At 35.2% G+C, this 12,362-nt stretch overlaps 2 protein-coding genes across 2 annotated transcripts; both read right to left on the bottom strand.

Moving 5' to 3' along the window:
- Positions 1 to 1,688: 1,688 nt before the first annotated feature.
- Positions 1,689 to 4,125, bottom strand: LOC121737088 (putative deoxyribonuclease TATDN1). The gene is given in 6 exon segments (XM_042128633.1): positions 1,689 to 1,872; positions 2,445 to 2,654; positions 2,921 to 3,124; positions 3,384 to 3,567; positions 3,805 to 3,984; positions 4,054 to 4,125. Coding segments are annotated over 6 exon segments (921 nt in total). The 5' UTR covers positions 4,082 to 4,125; the 3' UTR covers positions 1,689 to 1,757.
- Positions 4,126 to 4,957: 832 nt separating this feature from the next.
- On the bottom strand, positions 4,958 to 11,913 carry LOC121737346 (peptide-N(4)-(N-acetyl-beta-glucosaminyl)asparagine amidase). Its single transcript, XM_042129011.1, has 11 exons — positions 11,549 to 11,913; positions 11,062 to 11,226; positions 10,571 to 10,748; positions 9,864 to 10,042; positions 8,604 to 8,786; positions 7,906 to 8,076; positions 7,410 to 7,561; positions 6,899 to 7,056; positions 6,582 to 6,683; positions 6,184 to 6,345; positions 4,958 to 5,766 (listed from the first exon to the last, which is right to left on the bottom strand). The coding sequence occupies exons 1-11, from the start codon at positions 11,759 to 11,761 to the stop codon at positions 5,612 to 5,614; spliced, it is 1,818 nt and encodes a 605-aa protein (XP_041984945.1). The 5' UTR covers positions 11,762 to 11,913; the 3' UTR covers positions 4,958 to 5,611.
- Positions 11,914 to 12,362: the final 449 nt, after the last annotated feature.

Below are 12,362 nucleotides of genomic sequence, written 5' to 3'. Positions count from 1 at the left end.
CGTTTTGTTACTGCATTGTCGGAAGGCACAAGACGGCATTCTGGAGCGAATTGTAGCGAAAAACAACGCGGTAATTAATGAATTAAACACGTCCGGCTATTACCGCGTCCTAAGGCACACTGCTCTCAGATGAGTGAGCTCACTCATTTCGAGGGTGACACATTTTAGCGCTGACGATTGTATGGAATGCCTTTTCTAACGTTCTAATTCTATGTCGCCAGTATTATTGGACAAATACGACCTATTAATCTTTAAAAGGCCAGCAACGCACTTGCAGCTCTTCTGATGTTGCGAAAGGCATTCCATACAATCGTCAGCGCTAAAATGTGTCACCCTCGAAATGAGTGAGCTCACTCATTTCGAGGGTGACACATTTTAGCGCTGACGATGACGATTGTATGGAATGCCTTTTCTAACGTTCTAATTCTATGTCGCCAGTATTATTGGACAAATACCTACGACCTATTAATCTTTAAAAGGCCAGCAACGCACTTGCAGCTCTTCTGATGTTGCGAGTGTGCATGCTCATTTGCCCCTAATTTTATTTTAAAAAATGTACATTTTCTTTGAAAGCGTTTTCATATTATTATTATGCCCAGCCGCAAGCAGCGCGGTCATTGTAAGTGCATGGAATATATATTATGTGCATGGTAAAGGAAAAAAAATTCAAGCAACAATTAAAAATAATCAACTGATTCAATAAGCAAGCTCCATCTATTGTCATAAAGTTAAATTAAATATAAACATTAAATTCTAGATAAGTGAATAGGTTGCGCTACTTACAATTAATGGTACAATTAAAAAATAGTTTATTTTCAATAAATTACATTTTGTAATTGTACTTTGCTACATACAGGGTGCAATTAAATCTTCCGGCCAAACTTCGCTAAGTATAGTAATCCTTCTTAAAAATAAAAATACACGAATTTCTTCTTTTATCATCACTCAGTACTGTGACAGTACTAAAATGTTGAGAATTAGCTTCCGAAAGTTATACTAAAAAACAACACAAGTAATAGACACTTATATCCTAAGATCCGACCGTAAAATCGTGCATGAATCGTTTATTTTCGATCAAATATATTTTAAAATAATCTTTAGAACGTATGGAATGGATTAATGTTGGGTTGCCTTGTTAAAAGTAGCCGCAAGTAACTCTAATTGAGCAAAATGAAAGCCCGTAATACAAACTTGCGTGTATTCAATAAAAAAATAAGAACTAAGAAGGAATGAGTAATGACATTGAGGAATGACAGGACAGTGGACACTACACATAAAATTAAAAACGCCTGTTAAATAAAAATAGCAATTTTGCGGGTTCTCGATGTCCTCAAATTCTGCCAGGCATAATAATTGTAGGCCTGAACATTTCTCTGAAACAAAAGTGATGGCAACCCCAGTTTGCGGCTATCGTGCAACTGGCAACCATGGATATTCATGCACAAAATGCATAAAACTTTAATTTTGTATCAAAATTATTAAAAAAATTGTGTTGTGTGGCCGGTAGCGGTAGGTTTAATTCATAGACTCATAATATACTGTCGTAAGTTTATGGTTTAATTGCACCCTGTATACAATGTTTTTGTTACTGAAAATTTTGAAAACAGAAAATAAAACGATAGGCTCAATTTATAGTTACTTACATTGAGTCAACACGTAAACAAATTTAACAATTTTGAAAATATATAAGATTTAATAAAAGTATATTATTTTATATTACACAATATTCTCGTTCTTTACAGTTTCCCGTTTATAATCTATGCAGATATATTTTTGTTGGCAAAGAATAATTTCATTGTGTTATCATAAATTGCATTGGCCAGATCATCTATATTTTCTTTTCTTATTGCCGCCAGTATTTCTAATACTTGTCTGAAAAAATAAAACAATTAGTTAGTCTCGATTGAAATATCTATATAAATAAAAATCAATCATAGGTTTTGTTAGGCTCGCTAAAACTCGAGAACGGCCAATTTTGCTAATTTTAGTCTTGAAATATTCGTGAAGTCCAGGGAAGGTTTATTTAGGTGATATGAAGTTCACGGGTCATCTAGTAATATTATAAGCACTAGATAAAGGTGCATGTCCCGGGCATCGGAATCGGAGTGTACACAGCGGACGGATTTGTTGCTTTGTATTAATTTATATTATGTCACTGCATGCACTGGAACGTAATTTCTGCGCTGCCAAATAAATGACGACGCTCCTTCCGCACCGTACGCTCCGATTCCGACCCGGTGGACTAAAATTCAAACCTGTGTCGCGTTGCACTGCGTTTCAGTGTGACTGACCCTAAAAAGCTTATGCAAAGTATGGAAAACATCAAGATCAGTTCCATTTCTTCTATGAGTGTATATGAGTGTATATGATTAAGGAAGGATCCTTAATCTTATAATGTCAGATCTAAAAATAAAACCTTTAAAAGTTTGTAAGTAGGTACTTACACAATATTAACAGGTTCATTTCTGCCTTTTACTTGGTTGTCCGAGGTGATGTTGTATTTCTCTTTCTTCACCGAGGGAAACTTTGTCACAACATGCTCGTAACCAGGATGGGTCGGCTTTACCTCACACCATGGACAGTCAGTTTCTATCATTAACTTGTCTTGAGGTATTTTAGAAGCTACTTCCAAATTTTCTTTTGTTCTCAAAGAGCTGTAAAATCAATATTATTATTTTATATTTTTTGGTCTTGAATTGATAGAAAAATAATTGAAGTAATTATTCTTGTTGTATTTAAACACAATAATAATAGTATTTATTGTTACAGCAGCCCAGAATGTTAATCATTTCAAGAACAGACTTGACAGATATATGAAAAATCACTGTTAAAATGCACAGAGAACAACCTGATACAGGCAATATCAGTTGTGTCAACTGCTTGCCTGATTACCTGTAGTAACAATAATAATAATATTTACCATCCATTAATGCCAATATACATTCCTAAAGCTAAAATCTTTTCTAGAGCTTCCTGGGACTCATCAAAAGAGTGGACCACTCCTCCTGTGATGTGGTTCTTATTCCTCTCTAGTATCTCCACTAAATCATCAGCAGCTGCCCGACAGTGCAGGAATAATGGAAGTTTGAACTGGCCACTAAGTTGTAGTTGCATTTCAAAATATCTGCAAATACCAAAAAACATCAATATTAAGTAGGTACTAGATGATGCCCGCAACTTCATTGCGCCAAAATACCTTTATGGCAGAGGACTGTAAATTTTTTCGGGATTAAATGTATCCCAAGTCTTTTCGCAGGAAAATTGGTTCAGCGGTTTGGGCATGAAAAGGTAACAATCTGGTCCAAATAGTTGTATGTGAATTTCCAGTAGTTGGCACCATTCTTATTGTATCAATTTACTTAAATTACATACTTTTAACTTACTTTAGTTGGGTGTCTTTTTCACAAAAATGAAGTCTTTCATAGTCTAGCCCACATTCACCAATAGCAACTACTTTGTCACGGTTTTCAGTGATGAGTTTCCGAAGATCATTGAGATATCCTTCTGCGTCTGTTTTAAACTCATTGCATCAGGTAGGGTGACATCCTACGGTAGAAAATAATCTTGCTGAAAATTACCATGCTTTCATTATAATCAAACAAACATAGTTTTTAATAGACCACATATTCCTGTTTTTTGTGAATGTATAAACGATAAGGGAAAATGAGTTAAAAAAAATTGCAAAAACTTAAGAAAACTTTATTGAATTACGGAGACTGATAACTTAAAACAATAAGTAGATATTATTATTAAGATACAGTCTAAATGGTGTTTAAATTTTAAACATAAACAGGCAAAACTTACAATCTGTGCGTGAAAGATCCAATGCTTTTTTACTATCTTCTACACTTCCCCCTGTTAATATAATCTTCTCCATACCGCCAGACCAGCTACGCGCTAATACTTTGTCTAGATCTGGCTCGTGTTTCTTGGAACCATGGTAAACTCCTTGGTACATCTCATCGGTAAGGTTAGCTCCAATATCTAAAGAATTATAAGGCTATTATTAGCAACTGCCTGTTTTTAGTGTGTGTTTTTAATATAGGTACTTACCAATGAATTTCCGAGCCATTCTTCTCATTTCCTTCTGTAGTTTTTAAATAAAATTAAAATATTTATTCTAAGACTTCTTCTTCTTCCTTGATTCTTCTTCGTCTTTTTTTTTTCATAATATGGCGCTCGGCTTTTTAACCATGGCCAGTGTCAAGTAAAATATGGCGGGAAATAATTTTTTTTCGTGAAAAGTTTACAAAATCTAAAGTCATTTTTCCAGATGATAGTCGAGTCGAAAGTCTAGTAAAAGTCTAAAAAAGTAGTCAGTAAAGTCAACGAGTCAAGTCAGTTGTTTTAGTAATAAAAGTGGTAGACCCTTTACTAAAACTTTCGATGGAGTTTTGGAGGGAACACAAAATGGCACGTTTCTTGAAGTTGTATCACTTGCCCACACTTGTGCATGACATCGAATATTTAATGGTTAATATTCTACCAACATTACCCATTAAAAACCGAAATAACACAATATTAGGAAATTAATTTACAAAAACACAACGTCACTCTTTCGTATTCCCAGCAAATCTCCTTCTTCGTCTTGTGAGTTGTGACAGTAGATAGTGACTGGCAAATAGCTTTTTGCTTAGCTTTGTCTTTTTTTGTCAAGTGTTGAGGATTTGAGTTTTCTAGAACTAAAATATATTATATTTTGTAAAACCGAATGAATATTGAAGGGTCTTATACAAGGGCGTCGCCAGGGGGGGGGGGGGGGGGGCAGGGAGGGGCAGCTGTTTAATTTCTTCACTGTCTTGACGCACTATACATTAAAAAAGCAAAGTATAACAATAAAGAGAAATATCCCGAAGAAGTCTTCGTTGTACTGTAATATTGGTAGGAGGTAAGGCTAGGCAAGGCAATAAAATACTGTTTTGATTGATATATTACTATATTATGAACATAGGCTTGGAATAATTTATTTTAAAACTAAAAAATATGAATGTTATTAGTGTAAAATTCAGACACAGAATAAAAAGAATAATACTTAACAGTTATAATAAATCGCTTAGCCCATCTTGGCGGGGGCACTCCCGTGCCCCCAGATTTAATATTGCAAATTGTTTTAAATTATGAGAATGAATAGTGAATGATAAAATATGCTGATTGAATTCTAGCGCCCCTCCGCCATTTTTTAATATGAAAACTATCTATATCATAAGGCTATTTTACCGGGAGTACCTAGACTTCGATATTAAGATCACTTACGTAGACTTCAGAAGTCCTATGAAAAATAACTTTAAGTGGTATTTCTTGTTAATTTTTCATATTACAGTCATCTCACTTCCCGGTAAGTTTTAGAAAGAGATAGATTTCTTCACGCGCAACCGCAGTTTGCACATTTAAAATCACATCTTCTATCATTTTCTCCGCTCAGTTTGAGAAAGAGACACCCTATTTGACCGTTGCCACGCAAACACCAAATCTTCCATCCTCTTCCGCGCCGAGTTTTAGAAACAGACAGCTCTATTCGATGTTTGCTTGTTCAAGATTCGGAGAGCGGACGTCAGCGGTCGTCGAAATATTTTCCATCTTTTTCTATTTTAAGCATTAGAAAGAGACAACACTATTCGAGTGTTGCCTGTATATCGAAAGTCGGCGAGCGGTCGTCAGTGGACTGCCGGAACAGCTGAGCATGTTGCCATGCGACGTCGCCGCGCCCGCCAGAGAGATCTGCGCGGATGATCACGCTGTGAAACTCACGCTCGATGTGTAGGGTATCTGAAAAAGTACGGTGTAAGTTTAGTAAATCTTATATCCCACCATAATCAAACAGTGAATGGAGGCACGACACTTCATATAAAAAGTCATTATTTGTATGAAATAAATGTGAAAAAGAAATTCTGCCTTGTCATTTTTCTTTCTTACTCAGTGGCGTAGCTGGCTTTGTGCCCAATTTTTTGACAGAAGTTTATTTTTAAATAGCATTGTTAATTGGTTAACTTGATCTAAGATTGACGTTAGCTAATCGAAATACGGCAACTTCACGCTACAAAACATAGAGTGAATGGAAAATTTTCTCAAACAACCGCAGAAACTAGTGATCAGTGACTAGTGACTGTGAGGTAACTTTTTAGGGGCCTATACATACTAATAACTAATAAGTATTATAAAATTTATATGTCTAGTTTTCCTTACCTTTAATCTCCACCTTTTCCGCTACTCCGTCATCGAATTGCAGCGACCACGTGACTTCGCCGTTCTCGTATAACGCGAAGTTGGCGCGCACCGACAACCGCATGAACTTCACACCGCTCGCTGATGTAAGCCGCCACGATATCGAACCTATACCTTCGCCTTCTGTTTTATTAAAAAAAATTTTTAGAATTAAGATGTTACAAGAAGACAGAAGTTACAAGATGTTACGTAAGCTACTACATAAAGTTTGTTTATCGTGCAGGAACAGTACATTTTACGTAATAAAAAAATATTAAAAACTGTCTTATGTATAGTAACATAAAATAGTTTTTACGAGACATAAAGTGACCAAAACAATAAATCGAAAGGCGAATAGTAAATAGCAAATGTACACTTACCATTTCTAGCCAAATACACTTGTTTCCAATCATGTTCAACCTTTCTAAATACGCCCCTGCACTCCCAAACACCGGTTGCCCACCCACGTAGCTCCGCCCCCGCTATATACAACGAAATACCATTTAAAAAATGTTATTTAAGGTAACATAATATAAAGTACTAGGTGACTGAAAGTATCTCAATGCAACTTTTAACATAAATAATTGTATAAGATGTTATAAAGCCTGTAGAATTGATATAGATACGCAAATGGCAGTAAAAATAGTAAAAAGTAACAGACAAACATATTTCTACCTATAATATTAGTTTAACATACCTGTATGCGTATACACGTCAGTACTAGCACAATACTGTACGCGCGCGTCGCTCGGGACATCAAACACGAACTGGTGCCCTGCGCCCATCTCGCCCCTCGCCCGCCGCCACGCCGCCGACCCCGATATCCGCCCCTGAGTCTCGTAGTCACTCGGCTTTCTGAAATATATTTTTTTACTTGAGACTGTTTAAAACTACGAATGTTTAAAACAAAAAAATATGATATTGTAAGTTATTTTTCTACAAAGTATTTTAGTTTCTGTTAAAAGAGACAATGCGGAGTTTTTCCAAAGTATTTAGCGGGTTTTAGAGGAGACGAAAGTATGTAGGTACCTACGTACATCTTATTTCGGAAAGATCGCTCAATTTTCAGTTACTTATGTAAGCCATATATAAGCGATTCAGTTGTTAAAAGAAGACACGGTAAAATCTACTTGACTGACATATAACTAGATGAAACATAGTATATTATGTACTATGTAGTCTAACTTAATCATATTATTATAACATACCTCTCAGTCATCATATCGGCCAACTCAGCCACTATCCTGCGTGCGAGCTCCTCTCGTCTGTACACCGGCAGGCGGCTATAGCTCGCCCCACGTAGATACAGTATCGTGTGCAGAAGCTGCTGCTCCGTGGTTGAGGTACGACGGGAGAGGACCTGGCGAGTTACAGGTGTTATTAGAATATATGTTGAAAGTTAATAATCTAGAAGAATTGCAAAGTAAAAAAAGGTTTATATTACATTTGTAAATAACATTCATGTGCTGGTAAATTCAAATTTTCAAGTCATTAAAAAATCATTGTAACAAACTGTAATCCGACTAAGTTTATCAGAAGTTTAGACATGGAAATGAAACACCATAATAGCTATTTTTTGGTTTTCATGCTTAGAGGCCGCAAAAAAGCAAGCCGGTTAAAACAGCTCTTTCAATATAAAACGTCTACGTATCTCCAAGTTGTGTCAGTGGCGTATCTACACACGGGGCGCAGGGACGTATATACCTCCTTGTGGTGTGTGGTGTATCTCCAGGTGACGTCCTGCAGGTCGTCGCGCGAGTACGCCAGCACGTACGACAGCCGCTTGCCCCAGCCCACGCTGTACATCAGAGGCGTATCTACGCGCCCCTCGCAAGGGTCCACGTGCACCCAACGTTGTGATGACTCGTCGTACACCTACAGGTGTTACTTGTTATGAATAAAATGCTATAAGTGTTATATTATAACTTACTAAAAATACCGTACATAAAAAGGAATATAAATAACTGTTATACAATTATACAAAGACTTTCCCTTGTTTGTCAGCAACAAAACATGAGTTTAATAGTGTTATTTGTATTAAAAAGTCGTTAAATATCAATAAATATCGTATGAAACACAATAAATAATAATAGACAGGTACCAAATGACTTAATATTTGACATTTTACTGTCTTCTTAATGCGAATAGACTGAAAAACTATAGTTATTATCTAAGGTCTACCTGAATCTGATGGCAAAAAGTGAGAAATTAAATTGACTCTAGCAATACCGGGGTAATTTGAATAAAACATTTTGATCCTTTTTTTCTTATAGCGGCTGATTCTGTGTGTGAAACATGCAAATATAAAATTTTATCCAATAATCAAGGATTTATTTTGAAAATGTGCCGTCAAAATTTGCCATCAGATACTGGTAGACCTATAATAACATTATTATATGTACCTCGCACCACACATGGTCAGTGACGTCATACACGTATCGTGTATCAAATCCGGCGGCGCGACACACCAGCGTGAAACAGTTAGCCCACTCGCCGCAGCGCCCTCTGCGCGTCTTGAGAAGGGCGCGGGGGTCGTTGCGCCGCGGGAACGTAACTACGCCACTGCATTGCGGGCAGCGGTATATCTGAAGTTTGGAAATATTGGTTCAATAATATATTTGTGTATTGCACTGAGGTAGTAAGTACTACGTACTAGAGCAACTATTGCGAACAAAAAACATGTCGCACTTGAGGCATGAGTGGGGTGGGAGGCGGGGCGGTGATTGCTATAGATCAGTACCGCAGAAGTCACAAAGTTTTGTGCCTACACTCGGATGAATGCAGAATCTATATATATATATATATATATATAGCTAATTACCTTATTTAAATTACTTCAATATTTTCAAATATGTACCATAATAAAATTATTATAATGTACGTAATATTTTAAATACATATTACCAAAATACAAACTCGTCTACGTGAGTAAGTACTTCATTCATCGTCGTCTTATCATAGATCTGTATTCTGCCTACATTACACTCTGAATCTACTACTCTATGACAATGCAAAATGGCGCGCGTCTTCGCCTAGTAATTGAATGTTCGTATTTTAATTGAAAATAATTAAATAAGAATGCTAATACCGATGAAATGTTATTCCGTTGCATTTGGAAGTGTTACTGGAATCATTTTTGCAGTATCTTAACCCACAACTAGGCATTTTTGCGACTTTTTTTGGTTTCGTTTTTGATTGTGGTACGTCTGACGCGCAGAAGAGCTCGCGGGCGACTAAGTGCACTGCTGCTATATAGATTACGTTGAATGTGACCAAGCATTGCGTTGCGTTGTCGAGTCTAGTATGTAGTACATACTATGTCAGTGGTGTATTGTTTTATATTCTCTTGCCTCTCAGTTCTGGGCAGTATATTCAGAATCCTCGCTTAGCTTCGACAATTAAAAAAACCCAAATGAATAAAAATTAAATGAAAAACAAATGATATAAAAATAAAGTGATGAAAACTCTTGGTTAACTTAAGATCTGCCACTGGTGGTATTAACCGTTTTCTTATTGGTAGTTGTCTTTTTGCTCTTAAAGAAACCAGTTCATTTGGAACGGACAATTCATCACAATCATCCATTTAAACATCTGAGTAGGAATATCAACATAATATCTATACAACATATACACAAACCATTTCACTCTATCTCTTTACCCACCTCAACTCTGCATGTCTCAGTCTCCACAAACTGCATGTCAGTCCGCACCAGCTTGGTAGGACTACAGCAGCTCTCGCAGTCCGGCTGGTCCACCCAATTGAAGAACTCGTGCTTGAACCAGCCCACCAGCTGCCCCAGCAACGCCATGTCCAGGGACAGAGGTGGGGTTTGAGAGTCTCCTGTAAAAACAATTTGATTGCTATTATTATAGTCTAGTCAATAGCAGATAGAAATTCGTCTCATGAATATGATACACATGACTTGAGACTAGGATCTTAAGAAAGTAAAATATTCACTTTTCCATTATTTACACGAAAATATAACAGTCTCACTCTTACTATTAACGCTGTATAAGCTTTGAATAGTTATACAGTGTTTTGTCTTCTTCAATCCAATTAAAAATGTCACTTGTGTGACAGGAACAAAACACTGTATAACTATTCAAAGCTTATACAACGTTTTTTAGTAAGGGGGTATGAGTACAACTGCTATATTTTCGTTTTTACGAGATACCAATATTATACACAAGTGGAATAGACATCAGACAAGTTGTAATTTGTAAATGTATAAATTCTCGTTTTGAGTTGATTCCTCATTCTTTGTCATAGAACTAAAGCTGACCTAAGAAATATGTATTCTATTGTATAAACCAATGGTTTCAATATCAAAAATGGAACTTGAGATTTAAATAAATAATTAAATCATACCTGATTTCTTTTCCTTCTGTCTTTCCTCATGCTCTCTTATACTTTCTACAGCTTCTGCTTTTAACTTCTCTAATGGAATGTATTTTCTCACCTCCTCTTGTAATGTCTCATCCTCATACTTCTGCATTCCATAAAATAATTGTTCTATTTGCTCCAAAAATGGGTTTCCTGAGTTTAGCTGTGTAATATAAAAATATTCAGATATTTCAGTTAATGTATGGTGCAAAATAATTAAAAATAGATAAATAATTAAAAATAGATGTGATGTTAAACTAAATATTATACAGATACAATGTAGAGTTGACAGGCAGACAAAAATACCGGATAAAGTTTTTGCACCTTAACAATTTAGATAACATTCAATATTATTTCAAAATATGTAATTCAAAATAGAGTAGCAATAAATAACAAACTTTAATTGACTGCAGTTTAAGTTCAGTTTTTACTGTATAAAATGAATAACAGTTTTAACAATATTAAATAATCTTTACCGCTTTGAATGATTGTAATGGTTCTCGTTTACTATGCTGTATGGTTGGAACTGGCTTATCAGTGTTACATGCTTTAATATAATTTATTTTTTTGTCTAATGCTTCATGCGCTATTTTTAACTTACTTATGCATTTTTCTTTTGGAAATACAAATTGATCTGAAACCTGGAACAAATAAAAAAACTTTACAAAACAATTTAATTGTGCAGCTTTTTCTATAACTAACATTTGAGGCTAGAAAATTGTATATTTCTAGCTTAAGGTACAACGCTTTATATTTCATATTTTATTGGTAGGCTGTGTTACTGCACAATAATTTAAGACAGAAATCACAATACAAGAGTTTTACAAACAAAAAAGTGAGGTGTGTTTTTCAAAAATATGGCAGGTGAACTACACAGTAGTCTAATTTGACTGTTTTTTTTACTCAGTCCAGCTAACTGGACTGTAATTTAGTCTTTAGTAATGCAAGGAGATTTATATTTACCTTTTCAAATCCAATGTACTCCATGTAATCACTGAAAGCTTTGCAGTCTAGTACCTTTGCGAAAACACCATTTGGAACTGTTCTTGCTTCTTCACCACTCGGATTATTTAATATAGAATCTAATATTCTATGAAGCTCTATTACTAATTCATTAAAAGTATTACTTTTCGCTAGTTTACTTTCCAAATCTGCTAACCTTGCCATGTTCTCCATTTTTGCCTTTTTTTTGTAGGGACTGGTGTAAATTATGGGTTCGTTTTTGGTCAAATTTCATAGGACTATTTATCTACATAGTTTTTACACATTAATCAAATAATTTTCCTTTTACAAAAATTTTATTATTGCATTTGGCATTTAGACGTTTGTTATCAATCAGCTGTGAGTTGTCATTTGTCAATGTCATGACAAATGATTTTTGTTATCATTTATTTTTTAGTGTACATTACAGTAGGCGTAGGCATAATATTATAAAGTTTAAAACCAGGGTAGGACCGCCCTATAAAATATAATTAATTGTAAAAAGTCAAAAAACCTTACATTAGATGTGAAATTTTAATAACAATTATCAAATACGTAAATACAAATATATTGTAAAGTAACGAATAATGTGAAGAGAGAGATTTCCGAGGCCAGTGCCCAGGTTGCCATAGAAATGTAAACGTAAATAAACGATAAAAAGGTTTAATTACTTTTAACTTACTTATATTCTTAATTCAAATTTAAAATGAGAAAATATTCAACCATCGAAAAAGACACAGGTGTGGAAAACATTGGGTATAATTTAAATTCTGCAAGTTATTGCATCTTGAATATT

Source organism: Aricia agestis, chromosome 20 (genome assembly GCF_905147365.1).
Source record: "Aricia agestis chromosome 20, ilAriAges1.1, whole genome shotgun sequence".
Classification (NCBI taxonomy): Eukaryota; Metazoa; Arthropoda; class Insecta; order Lepidoptera; family Lycaenidae; genus Aricia; species Aricia agestis.
This window is presented reverse-complemented; position numbering and strand designations above follow the sequence as displayed.

Coding starts and splice junctions, on each gene's coding strand:
- LOC121737346 (XM_042129011.1), bottom strand. CDS start 11,761: ATGGAGAACATGGCAAGGTTAGCAGATTTGGAAAGTAAACTAGCGAAA. Junction 7,562..7,905: donor ACACCACACACCACAAGGAG/GTATATACGTCC, acceptor GTAACTCGCCAG/GTCCTCTCCCGTCGTACCTC. Junction 6,346..6,581: donor AGTGTATTTGGCTAGAAATG/GTAAGTGTACAT, acceptor TTAATAAAACAG/AAGGCGAAGGTATAGGTTCG.